The sequence below is a fragment of the Eutrema salsugineum genome, unplaced genomic scaffold (genome assembly GCF_000478725.1).
Source record: "Eutrema salsugineum unplaced genomic scaffold, Eutsalg1_0 scaffold_7, whole genome shotgun sequence".
Classification (NCBI taxonomy): domain Eukaryota; kingdom Viridiplantae; phylum Streptophyta; class Magnoliopsida; order Brassicales; family Brassicaceae; genus Eutrema; species Eutrema salsugineum.
This window is the reverse complement of record NW_006256486.1, coordinates 140,580-164,833: the sequence shown is the minus strand read 5'-3', so window position 1 is coordinate 164,833 and position 24,254 is coordinate 140,580. Positions and strand designations below refer to the sequence as shown.

The 24,254-nt window shown below is 39.3% G+C and overlaps 7 protein-coding genes across 8 annotated transcripts in view; 4 read left to right on the top strand and 3 right to left on the bottom strand.

Moving 5' to 3' along the window:
* The window catches only part of LOC18011409, a 2,047-nt gene extending 1,121 nt beyond the window's left edge, over positions 1–926 (top strand). Inside the window, 2 exon segments of the mRNA XM_006392524.2 lie at positions 1–443; positions 562–926. The exon segment at positions 1–443 is cut by the window's left edge and continues 84 nt beyond it. Of these exon segments, the coding sequence (XP_006392586.2) occupies positions 1–443; positions 562–753 (635 nt within the window). The 3' untranslated portion in view covers positions 754–926.
* A 933-nt stretch (positions 927–1,859) lies between these two features.
* LOC18011406 (serine acetyltransferase 1, chloroplastic) lies at positions 1,860–2,979 on the top strand. Its single transcript, XM_006392522.2, has one exon. It carries the CDS (start codon positions 1,992–1,994, stop codon positions 2,913–2,915), a length of 924 nt encoding a protein of 307 aa, XP_006392584.1. The 5' UTR covers positions 1,860–1,991; the 3' UTR covers positions 2,916–2,979.
* Positions 2,980–3,025: 46 nt separating this feature from the next.
* On the top strand, positions 3,026–6,394 carry LOC18011398 (DUF21 domain-containing protein At1g55930, chloroplastic). The gene is made up of 14 exons (XM_006392521.2): positions 3,026–3,687; positions 3,758–3,855; positions 3,944–4,037; positions 4,115–4,192; positions 4,278–4,381; positions 4,489–4,570; positions 4,656–4,795; positions 4,875–4,953; positions 5,074–5,137; positions 5,235–5,326; positions 5,397–5,462; positions 5,574–5,690; positions 5,793–5,972; positions 6,060–6,394. The coding sequence occupies exons 1-14, from the start codon at positions 3,181–3,183 to the stop codon at positions 6,303–6,305; spliced, it is 1,947 nt and encodes a 648-aa protein (XP_006392583.1). The 5' UTR covers positions 3,026–3,180; the 3' UTR covers positions 6,306–6,394.
* Positions 6,345–8,979, bottom strand: LOC18011390. Of its 2 annotated transcripts, none has more exons than XM_006392520.2 (6): positions 8,408–8,970; positions 7,905–8,049; positions 7,530–7,790; positions 7,358–7,439; positions 7,012–7,208; positions 6,345–6,879 (listed from the first exon to the last, which is right to left on the bottom strand). In XM_006392520.2, the coding sequence occupies exons 1-6, from the start codon at positions 8,647–8,649 to the stop codon at positions 6,601–6,603; spliced, it is 1,206 nt and encodes a 401-aa protein (XP_006392582.1). In that variant the 5' UTR covers positions 8,650–8,970; the 3' UTR covers positions 6,345–6,600. The 2 variants fall into 2 exon arrangements, with proteins under 2 accessions (XP_006392582.1, XP_006392581.1); XM_006392519.2 differs by having other exon boundaries at positions 6,366–6,879; positions 7,905–8,040; positions 8,408–8,979.
* A 1,807-nt stretch (positions 8,980–10,786) lies between these two features.
* On the bottom strand, positions 10,787–16,151 carry LOC18011389 (histone acetyltransferase HAC4). Its single transcript, XM_024150303.1, has 12 exons — positions 14,424–16,151; positions 13,999–14,295; positions 13,633–13,911; positions 13,290–13,418; positions 13,005–13,205; positions 12,783–12,925; positions 12,404–12,704; positions 12,173–12,312; positions 12,015–12,093; positions 11,527–11,928; positions 11,216–11,421; positions 10,787–11,105 (listed from the first exon to the last, which is right to left on the bottom strand). The coding sequence occupies exons 1-12, from the start codon at positions 16,125–16,127 to the stop codon at positions 10,994–10,996; spliced, it is 3,993 nt and encodes a 1,330-aa protein (XP_024006071.1). The 5' UTR covers positions 16,128–16,151; the 3' UTR covers positions 10,787–10,993.
* A 1,255-nt stretch (positions 16,152–17,406) lies between these two features.
* LOC18011391 (renalase) lies at positions 17,407–19,422 on the top strand. The gene is made up of 7 exons (XM_006392517.2): positions 17,407–17,530; positions 17,631–17,981; positions 18,060–18,239; positions 18,321–18,418; positions 18,557–18,645; positions 18,774–18,947; positions 19,013–19,422. Exons 1-7 carry the CDS (start codon positions 17,482–17,484, stop codon positions 19,182–19,184), a joined length of 1,113 nt encoding a protein of 370 aa, XP_006392579.1. The 5' UTR covers positions 17,407–17,481; the 3' UTR covers positions 19,185–19,422.
* A 35-nt stretch (positions 19,423–19,457) lies between these two features.
* Positions 19,458–22,896, bottom strand: LOC18011402 (NAC domain-containing protein 21/22). The gene is made up of 3 exons (XM_006392516.2): positions 22,539–22,896; positions 20,257–20,537; positions 19,458–20,163 (listed from the first exon to the last, which is right to left on the bottom strand). The coding sequence occupies exons 1-3, from the start codon at positions 22,738–22,740 to the stop codon at positions 19,681–19,683; spliced, it is 966 nt and encodes a 321-aa protein (XP_006392578.1). The 5' UTR covers positions 22,741–22,896; the 3' UTR covers positions 19,458–19,680.
* Positions 22,897–24,254: the final 1,358 nt, after the last annotated feature.

The following is a 24,254-nucleotide window of genomic DNA, read 5'->3' as shown; positions in this document are numbered from 1 at the left end:
TTCAGGCTGCTGCAATGGCTGCAGAAAGGCGTTTACTTGATGATATCTGGTGTGGTTCCCAATCCGCAGAAGCTTTTGAAGACGAAGAGAATGATGGTGATACATGTAAGTCACCTGTTTCCGTCAGGGAAACTTGTACGAGCTTGAATTCAAGGTCAGTAAAAAGATGCAGCAGCTGGTCAAACGCCAATTCGTACCCTCCATCTTCCAGTCATCAGTGGGGATCAGATGTCATTGATTTAACACAAGAAGCTTCTGAAACAAGATGTACTAAAAGAAATTGCAGCCCAGGCGATCAGGGTCCTTCTTCTTCCTCCAATGATGAACCGAGCTCTGGTTTCATGAAAGCATCAGAAACTTCGCCATCGACCGGTTACAATGCAAACCAAGGCAGAGAAGAATCTGCAATGTGGGAGTGTGCAGAATGCACCTTATTGAACCCGGTAAGTCTTTCAAATATTTTACTTCCTCAGGAGATTGTATGTTTTTCGAATCGAAACTTGAAGCTTCCTGCTATCCTATTCCGTTATTCAGTTTCTGTCTTGTTTTCTTGGGAGGCAGTTGTTGGCTCCGGTATGCGAGCTGTGCACTGCAGCAAAGCCAAAGGAAAGGGAGACGAAGTACAAAGTCTGGTCTTGCAAGTTCTGCACGCTTGAAAACGAGGTGAAGCTGGAGAAATGTGAGGCTTGTGGTCAGTGGAGATACTCGTATGGACAACCATTGTCGACTCGTGCACCAAATGTCGGCACTTGAAGGAGTCCTTGAGGGAGCCTCAAGATGGTCATTGCACCTAATTTTATTTCTTCATTTTTTACTGTAATAGGAGCTTACCATATATTTATGAAGCTAGCATTAGACAATTGCAAAAATATTTGTCACCTTCTAAAAGTGAAGTGACTATGAAAGTAGAGTCTTGAGGCACTATTCGGGAGATATCCAGTATCCTTAAAAGGTGATGTTTCCGGACGCCACAAGAAATACTAATGCAAATGCCATTTACCGACCAAGAAGCACATCTACTACTAAGGATGATATAGGTTCCAATCCATTTTAAAATCAGGACACACCACTAACGCATGATAGATGTTTTCTAGCCGCAATGCTCAGACCATCGATTCATTGATAACTTGATCTTCCTCTTGGTGTTAGTGTGGAGGAGAGGCTCTGAATAAAACAAAATCAGATAAAGAATAAAGAATGTACTACTTAATTAAAATATTTCCAAGTAAAATCAAATTAATCAGATATTAACTACAAGAACGATAAATATGATTAGATTCAGATAACCTGTAATCTAGGGACTCTTCGAGTCAAAGGGTGATGGCTTCACGTAACTTTAGGACAAACATAGACATGTCACTACAAACGTCACCTTTTTTCTACTATTCCTTAGCAACCATTTTCTTTCTTTTTTAGCTTTACAAACCGGGTTCAATTTTCTCAATAATTTCTTTTGTCATTAATTAACAGATTCCAAACATACTACTACTGTTCTCAATGTTGGGATTGAAATTCTGTATTTTCAAGTTATCTGAAAAGCATTAGTATATATTTTGATTTTTACTTTGAATGAGTCATTTAAGTAGATGTAGATAATAAAAACAAATTAGGAGGTTGACGATACTGATATACAAAAGTAGGTGGCACAAAAAAAACATGTGATGACTGATGAGCCTTAAATGTGTAGATAAGCATATTAATAACAACAAACTCTACCACCATTCAAGCAAAATTACAAAAAAGCGTCTTAAATGTGTCTCACATTAGCAACAAAACAAAATTTAGTTAACAAAACTGTTTGAGTTATTAATTAACACAAATTTCAGAATGAAAAAAATAAAAATAAAGAATAGTATATTCATTTACCTCAACCTCATTTTCAGTAAGGAATATAGTAGAAGCCAAATTTACTCTATATAAAGCTCTGTTCATCTTCCTCTCCACACAGCCATCCTCTCTTTTCTTGTCTTCCTCCCAAAACCAAAGATTCAATGGCACCGTGCATCGACACTTGCAGAACCGGAAAGACACAAGACGATGATTCACGGTTCCATTCCTTCCGACCCTGTTTCTTTGATCGGATTTCACGCGGGAAAACTCAAATCGATGATGTGTGGATCAAGATGCAGGAAGAAGCAAAATCCGACGTTGAGCGAGAACCCATTTTGTCAAGCTACTATTACTCTTCGATTACGTCGCATCCATCATTAGATTCCGCTTTGGCCCACATCCTCTCCGTAAAGCTCAGCACTTTGACATTACCATGCAACACACTCTTCGAATTGTTCATCAGCGTTTTAGAAGAAAGCCCAGAGATCATCGGATCGGTGAAGCAAGATCTATTAGCAGTAAAAGAAAGAGACCCAGCTTGCTTAAGCTACATCCATTGTTTCCTTAGCTTCAAAGGTTTCCTCGCTTGTCAAGCTCATCGGATCGCCCACAAGCTCTGGACGCAAGACAGAAAAATGGTAGCTTTATTGATCCAAAACAGAGTATCAGAAGCTTTTGCCGTCGATTTTCATCCGGGAGCGAAGATCGGTAAAGGGATTTTGTTAGACCACGCGACGGGGGTGGTGATCGGAGAAACGGCGGTGGTTGGAGACGACGTTTCGATTCTCCACGGCGTGACGCTCGGAGGAACAGGGAAACAGAGCGGCGACCGGCATCCGAAGATTGGCGATGGAGTTTTGATCGGAGCCGGGACTTGTATATTGGGGAATATTACAATCGGTCATGGAGCTAAGATTGGATCGGGTTCGGTGGTGCTCAAGGATGTGCCGCCGCGTACGACGGCGGTTGGAAACCCGGCGAGATTGATTGGTGGGAAAGAGAATCCCAAAATGCTTTATAAGATTCCCGGTTTGACCATGGACCAGACATCGTATTTGACCGATTGGTCTGATTATGTAATCTAAAATAAAAAATACTTGTAATTTGTCATTAAACCAACATTCGTTAGTGTACCGAACCAATTAAACAGTTAACCAAGAAACTGAACCGGTCTGGTATGATGGCTCAACAACGCAAAATTCTCTTCTTTTTTTAACCCTCCTTCGCTGTGCCTTTCTTCGAGCAAACACATGAATCTCCTTAAATTACACTCTGAGAATTGAAAAGGAGATACTTTGTTGTATATCGAAAAGGTGTGAGATTTCCTCACTTGTCTTCTCCAATTCATATATGGCAATTGACATATCGGTTCTTGGCCGATCTGTCATTGCCACCACTCGACAATATCAAAATTCAGTAAGACTTGTTCAGAGATACAACCCTACAATCACACTCTGTGTCTCCTCCTCTAATCCCTCCAGCTTGAGCTTTACTAGATTCCGTCAAAGATGTTGTGAACAACCTAAACATAGCCACAGAAGCCGGTTTCTAGTGTATAGCGCGACGAGTCCCGATTCCGGCGAGGAAGCTGGTTCGCTTGAGACTCTACTGAAACGAGGAATCCCAGTTTTCGTTTTGGTGTTTGGAGTTTTGTTATATGGATGCAGCCGGAAAGCATCAACAAATTATGACGCTTTTGGTCAGAGCGTATTGCTCTTGTTGAAGAATGCTTGGCCAAAAACTTGTCAGGTTCTTAAGCTTCTTAGAGAACAAGGTCTTATCTTAGCTGTGCTTCTCGGTCTATCAGCATTCTTCTCCATGGCAGAGACCTCCATCACCACTCTTTGGCCCTGGAAGGTAATCAAGTCATTAGAAATGATAAGCTCTTCGACACTTTCTGAAATGTGTTTTTTTAATTCCGTCTCAGGTGCGTGAGCTGGCTGAAAAAGAGCCCGAAAATGGGGTCTTTAGAATGCTGCGCAGTGATGTTACCAGATTCTTGACAACCATACTTATTGGAACAACGTGCTGCTTTTCTTTTACTAGTTTGAATCTTGTTTTTTGGTTGAAAAAGAATTAGGTCTCTAACCTGAGGTCTTTCCTCTCTTCTTAGTGTTGTGAATATTGCTGCAACTGCCCTGGTCACGGAAGCGGCAACAGCTATTTTTGGTGAAGCTGGTGTTAGTGCAGCTACTGGTTTGATGACTGTAAGTCTAAATTTTTTTACTTATTCCTCTAAAATCTGACTGAGGTAGGTTTTTGATTCTTGAACGATCGATCACAGGTTGCCATATTACTCCTGACTGAAATAACTCCAAAAAGTGTAGCGGTTCACAATGCTCAAGAGGTTGCAAGGATTGTGGTAAGTTTTAATCACTTATCATCAGCAAAGGCAAATATGATGAGACGAAATACTCTTGATTTATGTTGTCTTACTGTGCCTCTAGGTCAGACCAGTGGCGTGGCTTTCCTTGATATTATATCCTGTTGGGAGAGTTGTGACATACCTTTCGATGGGAATTCTGAAAATCCTTGGTTTGAAAGGGCGAAGGTACGCCTCAGATTCATTCAAGATTGTACTTGTCTATCCAAATCAATATATATATATATATATGTCTGTATATACAATCCATCTTTCCTTGTTCTTTTTTGTGTCAGTGAGCCATTTGTTACTGAAGATGAACTGAAACTGATGCTACGTGGTGCAGAATTAAGTGGGGCCATAGAAGAGGAAGAGCAGGTATGAATTTGTGTTTTAGTATGGTTAGTTTTTCGATGAGTCTGTACCATAAACTTGTGATAAATTCAAATGATTCACGTTGCAGGATATGATTGAAAATGTGTTAGAGATAAAGGATACACATGTTCGAGAGGTGATGACTCCTCTTGTCGATGTAGTTGCCATAGATGGCAGAGGCAGCCTTGTCGATTTCCACAATTTCTGGGTGACCCATCAGTACTCAAGGTCTCCTAAATTTTCACAATTAAACCTTTTTTTAATGAACGTTAGGATTATTCGTTATGCTCAAAGGTTTTATTCACAGGGTTCCTGTTTTTGAGCAGAGGATTGATAACATAGTTGGTATTGCATATGCTATGGATCTCCTAGATTATGTCCCAAAGGTCTGGCTGCTTCTATTTCTCTTTCTTGTATTCGTTTCCTTTCATTGACGGCGTGTGAGGACAACATATAGTTGTGCACTTGTGATGAATGAATTTCATATCTTCTCTTTTGTTTTGAAGGGTGAACTGCTAGAAAGTATAACCCTAGTGGGCATGGCACATAAACCTGCATATTTTGTCCCTGGTAATAACCATTGCATTCAATCTTTTAATTTCATATCGAAACCTTAGGCATTATTTGTTCACACTGAAGGAAATTTGATTCAAGTCAATATTTGCAGATTCAATGTCGGTTTGGAATCTTCTTAGGGAGTTTAGAATAAGAAAAGTTCACATGGCAGTTGTTCTTAACGAATACGGCGGAACCATTGGAGTATGTTCCTCCTCTATACTTTATTTATTTTTTTCTCTCTTGCAAGGTTGTCTAATATTTATCCGTGCAGATAGTAACTCTCGAAGATGTGGTCGAAGAGATCGTTGGTGAAATATTTGATGAAAACGATTCAAAGGCAAGTGTGTCCTCATTTTAAACTGCTGCTGAAATATTAGACTTATATGCTTCAAGGGTTGGGTCTATTACTTGACGTTGTTTCTCACTTCCATTATCTTGGGCTATGTAGGAGGAGATTCAGAAGAAAACGGGTTATATCGTGATGAGAGCTGAGGGGATATATGATGTTGATGCCAACACTTCGATTGACCAGTTATCTGAAGAACTCAACATGAAGATGCCAGAGGTAATCTACTCTTTAATCTGTCCCTCTAGAAAACAGAACAGATCTTTAAGGTTGCTTGGTGGCTAATCCCTTTATTCCGTAAATTTGGTTATTTGCAAGCAGGGCCATCAGTACGAAACAGTCTCAGGTTTTGTATGTGAGGCCTTTGGGTATATCCCAAAGACTGGTGAGAGTGTGACGGTAGTCCTCGAAAAGGAAAACTGGGAAGAGCATAATGAACAAGAAGAGGGTAAACACGAGCGTCAAGATCAGAAGGAGAAGTACCAGATTTATAGACTAGAGGTAGATCGACTCAAAAATAGCACTTTTCTTTTTGCACCATATTAAGCAAAAAGCATCTCTTTATTCTCTGACTCCCTTTGTGGACAGATACTAGCTGGGAATGCCAGAAAAGTGAGTGCAGTCCGGTTTGAAAGAGTTAATGATATGGTTGAAGTTTCTGAGTCGCGCGATGTAAGAAACATGGTTCCCAAATTCGTAAGAAAATGGAGCAGTGAGGAAGAATTAGAGGGTAACCAGCATGAGCGGAACTCGTTGTACCAAGAATACAAAGCCAATAACGCCGTCTCTGATGAACATTCAATTACTGAAAATGAAAGTGTGAGAAAAGAATAATAATGATCATGGGGAAGTGGTAGAGGAAGAGACTATTTCTGCTGTAAATTTTGTAACTGAGCAAATATTATTACATGGGGAAGTGGTACAGGAAGAATAATAATAATTTTGTAATATAGACTTTAAACTAAAGAATACCTATTACACAAACTTTTACAACCATATGAACACAAAATGCAAATCTTTCCCCTAAAGGTACAACACTTTGAAGACCAAAACCTACCAGAGCTCACGTGGTCAGAGCCATTGCTAACGCAAAAACCTTTCTCTAACCCAATGATAAGAGGAGTCTTACTTAACTCCTGGTGTTCTGGGTGGTCTGCTTCAGAGGAGTTCCACGTTTGTTCAGCTTCGTCAAGAGGTAAGCCAATGCTAGTTTAGCACCTAAGGCTGAGTGACCACGGGACAAGCAGATCGCACCGCCCACAAGAACCAGACCATTTGTTATCAGTTTCTTTGATGGCTTTCTCAATACTTTCTTCTGTCTGGCTACATGAGTCACTATTCCTTCACCACTACTAGTTCCCATGGAGGCTGTGACATCCTCTGTCTGGCTTTCTAACTCTGATGGAACCTGTAGGAACAACGAGGATGTCAAAGAAACCGAGGCCAAGACCAAACAGGTTGCTTCCAGGCATAGTCAATCTCAGGACAGTTGAGTTCATTTTTACAGTAACAGAAATCCCGGGGATCACTAACATCTCACCTTATTTATTAAGCTGACAGCAGACAGAATGGCCACCTGGGGTCTATGACTGATTGCAATGTATTTACGAAGCGCATTTTCCATCTTACAGATGTAACTCCAAACGCCTTTCGAGAAAGCGAGCTTTGCCATCTCAACATTTAGCCCAGCATCTTCCTGGTGAAACATTTTGATCTCACAGGCATTTCTACCGGGAACTGCAGCAGTAATGCATCAAAGTTAGAAAAAATGATGAAACGCACAGACAGAAAAGAAAACCAATTCACCACGACCAATCTATCTCTGATTATATGGTCTATTCATACGATAACTGTTAAGTTCCATTATGGATAAACAAACCACTTGCCTCTCCTGATCCGCCAACCAGATCTAAAATAACTTACACGTACATACTTCCTCTGTCGAGGTACCATGTTGTGATCACATTCCTAGCAAATAACCGATGAGGCAAAAAAATTCAAGTTAATTTGTCAAGATCCGTCCGTGAAAGAGACAAGTTTTAGTTGATGATTTATTACCTTTGTGAAACAGTAGAACGTGTCCTTTCCCTCCCACAACTTCCAAGCTAGTACGTACTCCCGCGATGTCAACAAGGGAAATTTTTTAATTGTGCGACCAATCTCAATTCCACTATTACTGTCAACCTGCAATTGCTCATGCTCAACCACAGTCTTATCCCATTGCTTCCTATAATCGTTGTCCATGTAAAAGTCCCTCAAAATCTCTGCGGAGCAATCCTCAAATACGGTAACACTTAGGTACTGCATAGGACCACCACCCTAAAAACAAGCAAGGCTTCTATGCATTCAGAGTCATCAGAGTAAAAGCAAATCCAGCTAAGAGACTGTGAAAAGTGAGAATGTCTACGAAACACGCATTAAGTTTTGAATTACTTGTGGCTTGCAGCGTTTAGCAGTGTATGAAATGCGATCGTTGCTTTTGTGAATAACATTTTCCCAGATCTCAGCAGCCTCATTTCTTTCCTCCAGATGTTCGATCAGGCTTTTCAAATCTTCATCAGAGACTAGTCTGGATATCCTTCAAAGCATATAGAGGAAAAGTAGGAGAATCAGATGACTTAACGGTTCTAGATAACTGTAACCGAAATCGTACAGATGCAAAAAGAATAAGAATTCTACTAATCACACACATCAAGACGATATTAAGTTGATTCGTGTGTTAGTGTTACCGATCGGTCAATTATATGAGCCTAAATATTAGAGCCATTCTCAAGCAGAATCCTTCAAAGCAAAACGCTTTAAAGTTTGAAAATTTGAAAGCAAAACGCGTACAATATCAGAAGCAAACAAAGTTTTTTTCATGGAGAAGGATCTAACACAGAGAACAGGAAACGTAAGAAATGGAAAGAAAAAAAAAAAAGATTAAAACTTTTTACCTAGATTGGGCATGGGAAACTGAGTCGGCATGTGAAGGAGAAGAAGAAGAGGAAGAGGAAGAGGAAGAAGCAAAGTCGAAGAAGCGAAATTTAGCGGAACAGAATAAGTGAAAGAGAAGAATGAAGAGAAGCGAAATCGCGGTGGCCCAGAAATAGCAAGCAGCGCCACCTCCATCGAAAACAGCTCGCCGGGAAAACTCGTCGGAGGAGAAATACGAAGACCAGTTGGGTACGCTATTCATCGAATCCCAAATCTGCAAGCTTGTGATATCGATTGAAATACATAAAAATTCATTGGTTTATTGTGTGATTGTGGCGTGCACAACGCCCGATTCCGGGAAAGTCATGGGCTTGTTCCAGTTGCGGAGCGACCAAGCCAACGGATTCGGGGACTCTGCTTTTTCTCTCCTTTTATCTTTTCTCTTGCCCGCGCATTTTGTGTCTTCTTCTCTTTCACCCTCTGTTTCCTATTCTTACAATTTCGCCCTCCCTTTGAATCAATGGGCCTCTCAATTTTGTGAACCAGTAGTACACTAGTACTTAATTGGTTGATGCAATTTATACACACACACACACAGAGAAAAACATTAGTAATTATACTGACAGGTCAGACTCTATCTGATTTAAAACCACAAACTGAGCCAAGCCACATATATATATATGAAGTTATGAGAATCAGGCATCACATATACATATAAAAAAGGAGAATCTCTCATTTTTATTTCAAAAAAAAAAAATATATATATATATATATACGAAAGAAATGAAGTGTCCCTACAAAGAATCTCTTGATTCTCTAATGGATAAGGGCCATAAGGCAAAGACTGACTCTATTGAGAATCCTTCACAATCACAATCACTAATACAATCACCATACTTCTACAAAGCTAATATGTGGAGAAACAAAGAAGAAACAACAAAACAAAGGTTGAGGGCCCCAAAGCTGAAAACTTTCATTGATTGGTGTAAATCTTGCAGTTTGTGTTAAAGGAAACTTGGGGAATAAGACAACTTTACAAAACAACAACATAATTGTGTGTATTGCATACATCGAAAGAGTCACTCTAATTTGCGACTTGGGAAAAAAATAGTTATGTTTGATCAAGCCACACTGTAATAAAAGACATGTACAGTATGCGCAATTGTGCATTGGATAGATGCACAAACATGTGAACTGTGATGTGATATGACAGAGTTGGTCAGCATTAACGAGCACAAAAGATTAAAGAACTGATTTGGTCGAAACTAAATATTAAAAACGGAATTAATTAGAGTTCAAATATGTTGTTAAATTGTTACGAAGTTAGAGATTATCATATTTCAGGGTTTAAGACATCACACAACCACACTTGATTCCTTTGATATGTTTTAACCTTCATGGAAGGAATGGGTCAACTATACACAAATGCAATGCAAGCAAGTGGATAAATATACACAAAGATCAGCAGTTTTGTCCCAGCCTTGTGTTGTGTTGGGGCCAGTGGTAAAATGCAATGCTATGATCAACTATACACATTGAATGTTGGGACATCTTCAGTTTTGTCCCAGCCTTCTGCAGGATCAGCAGTGGCCCACAAACAAGTCCTGAGCTTCATGAGTGTTTTCTTGAGACCGTGAAGAAGCTTCAAGGGCCTGAGAGTAAGTTAGCATCTATATATATGTTTCTCTTCTTCTAGCTAGAAAGGTGAGTGTCAACGCTCTCTAAGAAGGCGTTGCTTTCATAATATATGTAGAGGCAACTCCTAAGGCTGTTATGAAGCTGGTGAATGTTGAGGGTTTGACAATTTATCAAGTGAAAAGCCACTTGCAGGTACCTACTCAATCTGTTGAATCTGACACATTACATAACGCTGAATTGTCTTCGAAATCTGTCTTTTTGGTGTAGAAATATAGACTAGCCAAGTGTCTGCCCGAGAGAAAGGAAGGTAGAGCCAACCTCCAGTCCTCCACATCAAACTTTACTTCTTCTATGGTCAACTGAGACACTTTATTTATTGTTTCGTTGCTAATCTCTCGATTTTTTTTTTTTTTTTTGCAGAGAAGAAGAATGGCAACTCAGAGTTCAAGAAACCAGCTTTACATACCATTGAAGCAGACATTAGAAACAAAGGGTGAGGCTTGAAATAACCTTAACTATTGGTGTTTACTATATGATCCAGGAGTAGAATATGATATTACTGAGGGAAATAAATTACCATATGCCTATCGTTTTTTTTACAAAAGAATCAATAAACAAATAAGATGGAATTTTGCAGCCAAATACAAAGAATCAATAAACAAATAAGACGGAAATTCGTCGAATCAAATTAAAGATTCACCTAACTACATCTTTCTTCATTTGGCATATATTTATATGTATATATATGTACCTCTAATCTAACTTATAGTTAGATGGTGCTGAAGAGAAGAAGACTAAACTCCTCCTTTGCTTCTACTTCTTGCATTATTTCCCCAAAAGTCAACGATACAATATCTTCTTGTTTCCTCCCTTATCAGATTGAGGTTAGCACTGCAAAAACCAACAGAGTCCGAATCCCTTCATAGATGCTGTTGAGAATGCAGCAAGCATGTCTTTGATCAGATGAGTCAGCAAGTGTTGGTGGCTTCAACAGCCCTTTTCCGCATCATCTCCATTACAGCAGCTCTACGCCTTTTGTCTGACTGTTGTTGTTGTCTACTACTAATCGCTCTGAAATCTCTGTTGGAGAAACGAGATTCAAACACCCAAGAGTTAGCTATATACAAACCCAAGAGCGGGTTTAATCAATATAGAAAAAAAAAAAAAAAAACATGTTCAACTCTATGTACCTGCATTTGTAAACAGTGCACTGGGAATCTCTACAGCAGCGGGCATGGAGTTTGATGAGACCCCAAAATCTTTTACAATTGGTGCAACCTCCAGGACCAATCTTACATGCTATACAATGTCTGACGAGCATCTTCATCATGTTACACTTTTGATATTGGCACTGTGCAGTGCGGCATGCAGCTACATGTATAAGCAGTTCTTTTATCTGCAGTGTCAACAAACCGAGCTTTATTACTCGTTTCTAGCAGCTACACACACAAAACAAAAACAAAATCCGAAAATAGGTAGGTAGTAGTTTATCAAACAGTACCGTCTTAAGATTGATTTGATAATTTTGATTAGCTTGCCCGTTCTGCTGTGCAGTAGCTTCCGTAGCAGATGAACGGCTTATCAGCTTATGTGAATGGTCGATAGACGCCTTAGGGTAACATGCATTGCAGACATCATATCCCGCACAAACTTGGCAGTGCCAGCCTTGAGCATTTTCAACCTCTTGTTGGCAGATGGTGCATATGGTTGCGAATGCAGGGGCAGTTGGGTTGTGAAGATGGTAGAGTATCATCATGGAAGAATGTTTTGCCCGCCTTAGTGTGTCGTACTGATAGTTGTTGCCTTGGCAAAGACTCAGGAAAGCTTGTCTATTGTCAAAGGATTCGCTCTCAATGTTGTCATTCTTGTCCTCAATCTCAATGGGAACGTCTTTGATGGCCACCTGCAAAGAATCCACACACCTTTGTCATTTTCTACAAAAAGAAAGAATGAAAACTTTATGTAGCTCTTACCACCAAAGAAACTTACAGGAAATAGTGTGTGCTTCTCTTTCTGGCTGATTGGATGTCTCTCCTTCTCTGCGCGCTTCTGTTCTACCTCGTTACACCTGTGGTCAAAAAAGACAGTTGATTTTAATTGAATAATTATCAAATAACCTGCATATATTCATGTAGCAGAGGTCTTACTTGTCACATATCTGAAAATTCTTGCAGTGATTGCACACCCACCGATTTCCAGATACCATGAGAGTGCAACAGTGCTTGCAGCAATGTTGCAAATGAACCATGATAAAATCTTCCTTCATCGGACAGATGATCTCACCGAGCTACAGAAACAAATAACAGCAGTTTGTTATTCAAGAATGCATGAACAAAAGATGAAACAATTAGAACGAAAAGAAAAAAAACAAGAGTTACTTTTTGCATCGTCAGTAGATCCTTGGAGGCATTCACTTGGCCAACTGCTCTTAGTGCTCTTTTGGATATGACCTTTTTGGCCAATCCTTTTTTATTTGACTTAGTCCCATCATCTTCTTGGCTCATTTGCTGTATTAAATCCTCAGCAGCACCTGGCCAGTAGTCCCCATCGAAATATGGCAGCCTCGCAGCAGTTACATTAGCTCTACATTCGCCAGACTGGACAAAGAATTGGTCGTAGAGGTTTGTACATTCAACCACCACATCTTCCTCTGAAGCTTTCCTTAGCATTGATAAGTACCTGAAAAAAGAGAGGATTAACAAACGCCAGCAAAATGTACATTTGCACTTGACAAACAAGAGCGGTCGATTTCCATACCATTCCCTTAGTTTGTCAGTCTTGGGCATCTTCTGGATTTCAGGATGACAATAGAGAATATAATCTTCACCCTTAAGTGGGGGGCATGCCCATATATAGCAGCTTGTAAAACCACGTTTTTTACAATAATCGAGATAGCCAATCTGCAGATGGGAAACAAGTCAGAAGTCAATGCATTGGCCGGTGAAGCAAGCCTAAACAAGTAGAGGAAAAGTGGCTTACGAGAATCTCATGGTACACAAACGTGCGTAGGGCTTCTCCAGATACTGTTCGCACCTCAGGTCTGAAATACTTGACCGAGTCTAGATAGGAAAGGTAGACCCGCCGCTGATTGGGAGGTCCAGATTCTGTTCCAAATTCTTGGACGAACATGCCAAATAAGCATACTTCGACGCTTTCAATCTTCTGAAACAACAATATGACCTGAAATAGAAAACATATATATCTTGTAAGTGCCAATGATGCAACAAGCATCATAAAAAATACACGAAAGAAGCATATCACTACCTTGGACTTGTAAGGGAATTCAGATGGATAATTTTCTTCTCGGAAAAGCTCAAGGAAATGTTTCTTTACTTCTAATACTTTGTCAACCGACGCCACAACTCTGACAGTAAGTGACTCGGCTCCAGGGACCTGATATATCAACAGTGAAGGTAGATGGTGTTTGTATTAGAAATAGCTGCTCAAAAGACCCTAAAACTAGACAAGCTTTGCCAGTGATACCATCAAAGCCTATAGGTGAATTGGTGAAGGGCATAATCCAATAGAAGAAAAACGTAAAACTGTTGACAGTAATTAGCAGAGGAAAACAAACATAAGATTCATCAAAAGAGTAACATAAGATTACCTCCTCGTAACTTTTTCCTTGAAGCCTAGCCCTCTCTTGTCTTTCCTTCTTCAAGTTTTTGAATAACCGCTGCTCTATATGGTTGCTAAGAGTAGTCACTGGTAAACTTTTTGCCCCCGGAATGGCACTCTGTGGTAATGGTCTTCTTTCTCCTTGCTCCACCTCTTGTATATAGCAATTAGGACAAGTGTACTTGGTGGCTTCGCCATGATTTCTTCGACTGTTGAACAAAGCACAAATTTGATGCTGCCACGCTTGACACTTGTCACATTGCACCCACTGCATGAAACCATTGATTCAGATACACGGTAAAAAAAAATACGCAAATTTTTTAGAAATTTTTTACAAGTTATGAGGCATACGTACCGCTTCTCCAACTTGTTCATCATTTTTCTTCTTCTCAAGCTTTGCTTTCGGTATAGAAGTTCCATCAACAGAAACAGAGTTTTCGCGCGCTACGTTGTAGCAAGTTGCGCAGACATAATGCCGTGACTCGCCAGCCGCAACACTATAGTGCAAGGCATTTCTCTTAACGCGTACACCACAAGGTGAGCAGTAGATAGGTATTGGCTCAAATACAAGCCTCTCAACAGCACATAACTGGCAAGCATTCTCAGACATGGAGCACCCCTTTGCTATGTTTTTTTCCGCCTTTGTTTTACTCTGAAGATAAAATTACAAACAAAGCAAAACTAGTATCAGCCAATTGCATTCTTAGTTACTATAAAACAAACAAAAAACAAAGGAACAAGAATATCTATTACTTGAGGAACTAAAATCTGACGGTTTACCTGGCCTACCCATTGACGAAGACTGCGGATATGTTCCTTGACTTGCTCTGGAGTGAACAATTCAACGAGTGAGGAGATTTCCATCTTAGAAGCGTCTACAACGTCCTCACACGGTTTCACATTCTCTTCCTTTGGTAAACATATAGTCTTGTCATCCATAGCAGATTCAGCACCATCTCTACCCTTGGGAATATCTTTAGAAACATGCTTCTCCAGCTCCCGGGTAACGGGGATCCCCGAAGCATCAGAAATATCTATGTCCATAGGCATAACCTCAACTCTGACACTTTTGCAGTCATCGCTATTTTTCTCTTGCTTAGCCAAAGGATGAGATTTACAGTCTGGCACTGAATGGTTCTCTGTCTCAGGAGAGGCATTTTGGGAGAGTTGCTCTATTTTCAGGCGCTTAACTGAGGGTTGCAGATCATCATCAATAGATGGAGCTTCTGCACCTCCTTTGTTATATGCTTGCATAGGCTCTGAAGATTCCCTGTGCCGACGGTTTAAATTAGCTGAGCTACGCTTAGCTCCACGGAGACGTAAAACTCTCGCTTTTTCCTTCTTCTTGAAGTTTTTGACACATGGACAGAGAGGACATTTTCTGTTCCTGCAGTCCTTGTAATGAAGAAGCAATTCCCGAGTTTGAGAACAACGTGGATATTTGCAATCAGGGATCTTGCAGCTTTGCATATGTTCCAGTAGTTTTTTGGCTTTTACGCAGAACGTTGTCTTACACTTATCTTCTGATGCGCTGCAATCACGAGCATGGAACAAAAACAGAAGCCACCGAAACTGATTGACATAATCTCGAGTACGATCTCCGCTGACCTGTTTACTTGATGTATTGTTTCCATCCGGAAGACGTTTCCTCTCAGGGGAAACAGGTTGGCCTCTTATAGGCGCTCTTGCAGACGAGCAGCAGTGAACAGCTTCACGGTGCAGAGGAGCTGTTTGACATAATTTAACCCCAATTTGTTTTCTCTCTGCATAATTGTTTTCTGGTATTTTTTGAGTTGAGTTCTGTAGAGAAGGCTGCCTTTGAACCAGGACTGATGCCGACTGCTTCTGATCATGAGGATGTGGTTGGAAAGAAGTCTGCAGCTGGCTAGTACTGACAGATGCAATTTGAGCACCAATATAGTGGTCTTTAACAGCATTCTGTTGGTGCTGAAACTTGGATGGTTTGAATACATTTATGGGGTGCCGCTGGAGAGCTTGTTTGTAAGAATCCAAGCTTGGTACATGCTTGAGAGGAGCAGCTAAAGCGGGAGCCGGCTGAGCCCGGTAAGCATCCTCGTATAGTAAATGATCTTGCTGATGAGAAGGATAAAGCTGTTGCTGAGAATGTTGTCCAAGAGGAGCTTGGTGATGAAAGAGTTGTTGCCTCTTATTCCCTAGCTGATAAGGTAGCAGTGGAGTTGGTTGCATTCCTTGCAGATGTGAGTAATTAGCGTCAACTCTCGGCGTAGGATTCGGGTTAAATGGAAGTGTACTAATACCCTGAGAAACTGGCATTGAGACGGATGACGTAACAGCTCCTCTGTAGAGGTTAGGTGAACCAAAAGGTAGAGATAATATAGGCAAATGAGTGGGAGTGAGGAGCTGTTGACAAGTCCTGGGTGTAGTAGCACTGTTCCTGCTAGTGAAGAAGCCAGAAGTAGCCTGGACCTGGTGGTGTACATCTGGCCTACAAACATCAACCATCTGATAAGGAGTTTGCAGGACATATGGCCCAGTAGCTGCATGGACGTTGCCACCGTCAGTGTAGAGATTAGTGGTTGTGTTAGTAATGCTTCCATGTTGGATAGTTGCAGCAGCAGAGTTATCCAGGGGATGGACACTTTGAGCCCTGATTACAGGGCGGCGCTGCTGATGCTGATGCTGATGCTGATACTGCTGCTGTATAGAGTGATTAAGTCTATTGAGAATAGAATATACGCGGGCTTCAAGATCTCCTAAATCTGAGTACTCCCTCTGCAATCAACAAGAGTAGTGAGTGGGACGAATATGCATTAATTTTGAGTATACAAAATTAAGTAGAAGAGGGAACCTCTGATTTGGCCAGCTTCACAAGGTGATTGTCTATGTGCTCTGTCAAAGTTTTCAACTTTTCAGGCCTTATCTTCAACTTCCTTACTAAGAAAGCATAGCTGGAGATAATAGCAAATCAACATTAAGCAGGGCTCAGATATTATGGTAAGCGAGAGAGAGTCAGAGGAATTAAACAATATCTTACATCCTTGCTCGAGTAGCATTCCGTAACTTGGTATCGAAAGGAGGCTGAAGAACATTCATATTCTCAACGTGTGCCATTGGACACAGTGCACAAGCAGAGCTAGTTTATTCAATGGTGGGATATATATGTATATTGACCTGAAACTGAAACAAAGCATTCTCTAGTTACAAAACCATATTTATAAGTCAAAACAAGGTCAAACTAACTCAAATCCTTTTCTTTTTTTTCTCTTTAATGAATTATAATTATTATTATTGTTATACCCGAAAGATGAGCACAAAACCGCCTAGTCGAATCAATGAGCAACACAAACCCTAGACATTGGGTTTTTTTTAAAATTGAAGGAAAACAAGGAAAAACACTAAACCTGAGGCGATTTTTCAAAGTCGGGAAATTGAACTCGCGAAAATTTACGACGATCGGAAAAAAAGGCTGGTCGGTGGCTGATAATCGCACGTGCGATGGTTACGCGAACAATGGAACCCAGTCAAGCTTCAACTTCTTTATTGTCTCTCCTCCCACGTGCCCAATACTGTAGAGAACTTCTCTATTTATTTTTTTATTTTTTTACTAGTTTGACCAGAAAAGCCATATTATCCTGAAATATAAAAAGCACAACTCTTCTACGCAATCCAAAATCACACGTGGTAATTTTACAAATACATAACTGGGACCAAAATAGTCAACAGACGACCCGTGGTTTTTAGAACATGAAAACGGGACGCAGTTTCACAGCCAAAATAGCAAACGAGACCCATCTAGTCTTTTTCGAGGACGAGGCCACTGGCCAGCCACAATTTCGCCGGCGATTGCAAGGAGCAAATGAGCAGCCTTTCCGTCGCAATGAAAGTCGCCGTAATCGGAAGCGGAAGTGGGTTTTCTCACTTTCATTCTCTGATTTTCTTTTTCTTTATTTTGTGTGTTTCGATTGTGGAAGATAAGTTTTTTTTTCTAAATTTACATCGGAGCAGTTTCCGGAGCCGTGTGCGCATCGACTCTGGCAAGGAATGGAGTCTCCGTCACAATCTTCGAGTCCGGTCGTGGTCCCGGTGGTCGCATGTCTCAAAGAAGAGAGATTGGAGAGGACGGGAAGGAGTTGATGTTCGACCATGGAGCTCCTTTTTTCTCTGTGAGCAACTCTGATGCAATGGCTCTTGTTCACGAGTGGGAGTCCAGAGGTCTTGTTTCTCTATGGAAACAAGCTTTTGGGAGTTTCGATTGTGCCTCCAACAAGTTTCTTGGCGTCCAGGAAGGGGATGCAAACAAGTATGTGGGTGTTCCTGGCATGAACTCTATATCAAAGGCCTTGTGCCACGAATCTGGTAATCTTTCTAGTCTCACAGAGATTCAACTCAAAAGCTCTGAAACAACTACTCTTTGTGATCTTCTTCATCTCGTAGGTGTTCAAAGTATGTTTGGAACTGGAATTGCCAAGCTGGAATGGTTGGAGGAAGAGCTACCATGGCTGTTGAAAGATTCTAAAGGAGAATACTTGGGTCGTTTCGATGGAGTCGTTGCATCAGATAAAAACATTGGCTCTCCAAGGTTTACTCAATTAACCGGACTCCCACCACCACTGGGTAACACTTTCAGTCCTCCTACACTTTACCGTAATCACTATTCTTCCTCTATATTTACTTTTATTTGCTTTCCTAACACAGACTTAAATCTTGTCCCGGAGTTGGCGACTAAGCTGCAACATATTCCTGTCCTTCCATGCTTCTCTCTTATGCTAGCTTTTAAGGAGCCATTGTCTTTGGTAAGTAAGACCAGTGTGTAATCAATGTTGATAGTTCCATCTACTAGCCAAAGTGTTTGGGTTCGTCTGCATAAGTTTGCAGCAAAAAATGCCCTAGCTAACTTGTTTCGTTTGCATATTCTATGATTCTTGGAACAGATACCAGCAAAAGGCTTGTCTTTCAAAAATTCACAGATTTTGAGCTGGGCTCATTGTGATAGCACTAAGCCAGGACGGCCTACTGATAGGTAGATCACTTCAGTAACTAAACCAAAAGTGTAAAGTTACAGTATTTGAGTTGTTTGCAACCAAATTTCTGGGGTTTAGAATGCTTCAGTGTTCTAAAATATTAGGTTTCTTATCTCTATTTCTTTAGTGAAAGATGGATACTGCATTCTACTCCAGACTATGCCAACAGTGTTATTGCCAAGACCGGCCTCCAAAAGCTATCGAATGAAACACTTCACAAAATATCTGAGGAGATGTTCAAAGAGTTTCTGTGCTCAGGCCTAGTTAGTTCTCTCCCCTTCTTCATGAAAGCCCACAGATGGTAAGCATCCTGACTCATAGTCCTTCTGTAGTCTCTTGTCAAGATTAATGATCTGTTGTCTCTAGGGGAAGTGCATTTCCAGCCAAAAGCATAGCCGTAGAGGAGAGGTGCCTCTGGGATAGAAACAGGAATCTTGCAATCTGTGGAGATTTCTGTGTCAGTCCAAACGTCGAAGGTGCCATACTCAGTGGCTTAGCTGCAGCGTCAAAGCTTTTGCAGACTTCCAGCTCCTTATAGGTACCCTATTTGAGTGTATCCCAATACCTCAAAACAGAGTTATATCTACATTGATATATAAGGTTTTACTAGGATCATCTAAACTTAAAGACAACAGTCGTCCTCGTGAACTCTATCCGCCAATGAAACAGTAAATATATATAGCGGAGTATAATGTGATCCTCCTAAATGTTTACTTTGTTTCTCGAGAAATGACAGCAAGCGTGTTATATCTATGAAAGTGCCATTCGCAGTAGTTATAAATGGTTTCCAAGTCCGATTGGCAACACTATGAAAGTAAGCAGCCTCAATTAACTTGATAGGTTCTGCTTATGTGATGTACAAACCTGACAATGCATGTGCGTCTTAAGTGGTATTTTACATGAATATAGTGGGGTACAAGAGTGAGAAAATGTTTCTATAATCGGACACCAACGCCTAATTACCCCCCTGAAGAATATTGTTTCAATCATGAATATGAATATAGGAATAATATATCTCTCGTTACACTCGACCATCAGCGATTCCAAGCACCGATATCGGTCAAGAGGCTCTCAGAGCTACCGTCTCCATAACTCTGTGTTTCTTTAGAGGTGAGGCTTCCATCGATCTTGGTGAGCTGACTGAGCAGAGCCCTGAGAACCATCTGATCTGAAGAACAGAACGTGTCGAGCCCTGGGAGCGTGGCTGGGGGTGAACTACCAGGAACCAAAGGGTTAGGGTTCTTGCAAGGAGTCTTGAGTTCAGAGACTGAGCTGGTTAGGTCTGCGTTTAGGGTTTGGTTCTGTGACAAATTGGAGAAGCAGGGCACTTGCTCGTTGATGATGAAGTGATAGTCATCAGCGAAGTAAGAAGAGGGTTCTTGGTCAAAGTTGATGCAAGAATCCATCAATGGAGGAAGGGAGGCAGAGGCTGTCTCATGAAAACAGCTCCCAGTGTTGTCTCTGCATAAAACTCTTTCTGTATTCTTATGGAACACTCTACACAAGACCCAGTCTTCCTGATTCCCTCAACAACATATGAAAAACAACAGCATACATTTAATATTAAGAGACATTGATTGATGATCAAGAAGTGGAAAGAGGTGTGTTACCTGTGGAGAGTTGAGAGAATGATTGGGAGGATCAAAGGATCCCTGGAGACGAAACTCGTGCATGACCCAATCAGTTTTTCGACCTCGGGGAGCTCGACCTTGATAGAACACCAATGTCTTCCTCATCCCAACAAGCTTACCTTTTCTTAGAATGGCTCTGTCTTTTCCGGTGGCTTTCCAATATCCGGTGGCCGTTGCTCGGTTTGTTCTCAGCCCCGTTGCGTATTTCCGATCCCTTTGGCTGTAGAAATACCAATCCTTCCCTCCCACACATGCCATTTCTTATCATTTTGAAACAAAATGTTATATGGCTATATATGTTGAAAAAAAAAGAACAAACAAAACAATATACTATATCTCTAAACCCTAAACCATATTCAATAATATCGGCTATTTTACTTATTTAGTATATCTACGAAAAGTTATTAATTAGTGCAAACCATTAGTGTCATCAATATGTGATTATTCAAGCAAGGCATCGAATAGGAATCCCACGCGTGTGCATGGGTATGATGAATGGAATTTATTTTGTTTTAAGGGTGGTTTTACTCAGTACCAAAAGATACTTCAAAATTGAGTGTCAGTTGCCACGTCCTCTTTTCTTCACCACTTTACTCCTACTTACAAGTAACGTATCAACCGACAAGAATATAAGCTTTTCTGACAAAAAATCTTGTGAACCTATCCACTTGCATTTTATTTGAATAAAATTAATAACGGTTTATGTATTATGGTTATCGTTTGCTAATTTTAATGTATATATATCCGATAACTACATATGAGTGTTATCGTTTGTCCGGATTATGTTAACAATAATATGTAATACAAATTAACATGTTAACAATGCTTATTGTTACATGTTAACAATGATATATGTTAATATCTATACTTGTTAACAATGATATATGTTAATATTTCTACTTGTTAACAATTATATCTAAATATTGTAACATGTTAACATAGTTTGTTACTATGGTGCAGTAAAATATATGATATTTGTTAACGTGCTAACAATAATATCAAATATTTATTAAGATGTTAACAATAATAGATAGTGTTTGTTGGCATGTTATCCGATATTTGGTAGCGTGGTAACAATAATAACAAGTATTATCTAAATGTTATAGGTATAATATTATTGTTAATATGTTAATATATTAGTTAGTGATGTAAAACATAAGAAATCATTTGTAATTTAGTTGGACTCGACTAAAAAATGGTAAATAACTACTCTCTCTCTATTGCCGTTGTTGTTTTATCTTTCCTCTATTTTGTCTCGATTACAGCGAACAATTGTATGTGAAATATACACAATATTTTTTGACATCTTTTCGTATCTTTTGGATCCACCACATCAGAGAGAACTCAATTTTTTAGATATATGTCTTAGGAGTTTTATGGACTTTTCTCAGTGAACAGTATGTGGTCAAAACCACTTTTCAGGGCCACTTAATTTTCATATTATCTATTAGTATATAGTGATATTACTTTTGTTTTAATCAAATAAATAGAAAAAATCTTCATCAAATGAGTGAGGACTAAGCATTCAATAATTATTACACTGCTGAAAATGAAAATGAAGGGTCAGTATCCTGATTAAAAAAAAAAAAGTAATCAAGGACCCATTAGAGGCGTAAGCTAATACTAAAAATGTCGTACTCAAAGGCTACAAACCAACAAAATCTAGAAACTGACTTATTCGTCGTTATTATCTTATTTTGTTATATATCCAAAGCTTTTTTTCAAGAATTTGGATGAGGATAACGCCAAGAGTGTCAACTTCTCGATATAAATATATGTAAATATGTGTCTCTAGAAATTTCGATATTATTTGGATGAGAGTATTATATGTATATGTTTGAATAATGCATGATGGTATGATATATAGAGGACTACATTGTAAAATATCTTGAATGAAAATAAAATAAACTATCAGGTGACATCAGTATCTGATGGTTGTAGACGATATTGCTGGGACTTTTTTTTAGTCGATAAGGATTAACTAACTTCGATCTTTATATATAAGCATTTGATCTTGTTTTTTGTTTGGTTTCTAAACCACTATGATGAACACAAAGGAAAAACGTATCTCAAATATAATCATGATGAAGGTGAATCCGCTATAATATATCTCAAACAAAACATAAACCCTTCTTAATTATGAATTATTTAGATGATCATGTCTGTAATTAATAATCGAAAGTAAAGAAGCAGGTACGTGATCTTAAAGTAAGAAAGAAAGAAAGAAAAGAAGAAGAGATATTGAGTAGAAGAAGACGTACTGGGGATGTCCCAGGGCTCGCACTTGTTGAGATCGACATGGATCAAGAAAAGAGGAGGAGGAGGAGAAGGATGATGCGATCGTCTCATAAGGTAATCGCAGACAAGCTCGTCGTCTTTTGGGTGAAATCTGAATCCCGGCGGCAACTTTGCCTCCACCATGCTTATACTACTACTTCTTTCCTTCTCTTCCTCCGCCTCCATATCTCTCTCTCTTGATCACTATTTCTTGGTTTTAATTAAGGCTCTCTCTCTTTGATTAGCGGATGATTAATTAAAAAAAGAGAGAGAGAGAGAGAGCAGAGAAAATCAAGAAATAAATAAGAGATAGAGAGAAGAGAATGATTATTATTGGATCATTTGCGTGTGTCCGGGGAGGAAGACCCGTGTTTAAGTAGTATCATTGCCTAAGTAGCCGTCAACTTCTATCTATTTTTTTCCCATCATTTCATACTCCAAATTTTTTCTATTGATCAACTAGTAAGTAATTAAGTATTATTATTTTAGCATAACAGGCTTAACAGCAGCCAAAATCTCGTCGTAAATTTTACATATGTTAGCATTTCTACGAAAGATCAGCTTTTAAATTGTACATACTCTACTGAAATTAATTAATTCATAGCAAAAAAAAAATACATCATTTTCCCTAGGCAATAAATAATTAAGGTATAATAGTTGAAGATATATATTTCTTCATATTGAGTTTTAGATTTAACCCATATTTTAAAGTCAAATACCAAACCAACCTCTTTTTCTTCTCTCTCCAACTTTTACCATTTTCTCACAATTTTATCCTTCTCACTTAAACTATTAACGAAAATGCTATTATACATCTATTATTTCGATTTTTCTTTAATTTGGCTAAAGTCTCATTGGACCTTCTAAAGACCTTTTAATTACGAGAATGCCATCTTCTTCAATTTCTTCAACCACCATGAACAACCATGAAAATGGAATAAATGTTTCTCAACCAATTTTAAAGCTGTAATAAGTAAATATTTGAGCTCATTCACTCATAACCTTCCTCATTCTTTCATAATTTCTTTTCCAAAACATCTGGGCTAAGTTACAATGCCAAAAGTCATGCATTTTCGGTGATTTCTAATTACTTGACATCTGGGTTGCTTATTTTTGGTGAAATCCTGAGTTCTGGGTGCTTAAAAGAACTGTAGCCGAGCTCAATTTTGTTAAAGGTAATCGTCGCACTTCAATTTCTCCATATTTCAGTTTTCATATCGCGAAAGTAGACTTCTCGTGAAGTATACTGAAGTCTACTAGTCAACATAAAGTTATTTTTGCAATTGACTTTTTAAAAGTAGACTTCATTAAACCTCACGAGAAGTGTACTCGATATCCTTTGAAAACAAAAAAAAACATAGTAGACTTCATTTGAAGGCTTAAGAAGTCTACGAAAGAAAAGAGGTTATTTTTGTAGTTGACCGTATTTTGACTTTTTAATGTAGACTTCTAGCTAAAGTCTACTGTTTACGTCTGCACAAGAAGTCTACTTTTAAGTTACTTTTGTAGTTTGACCAAACACGTATAGGTCATTTTAGTGTTTGACTTAAGTTTTTAAAAAAAAATAAAAAATTCATAAAACTCCGGAAAGTTGCAGTAGACTTCAGAAAGAAGTCTAAAAACTGTAGACTTCTTTGGGAAGTCTACTTATATTTTTCGGTCAAACTTAGAAGGAATCTTTTTTTTAGTAGACTTCACAG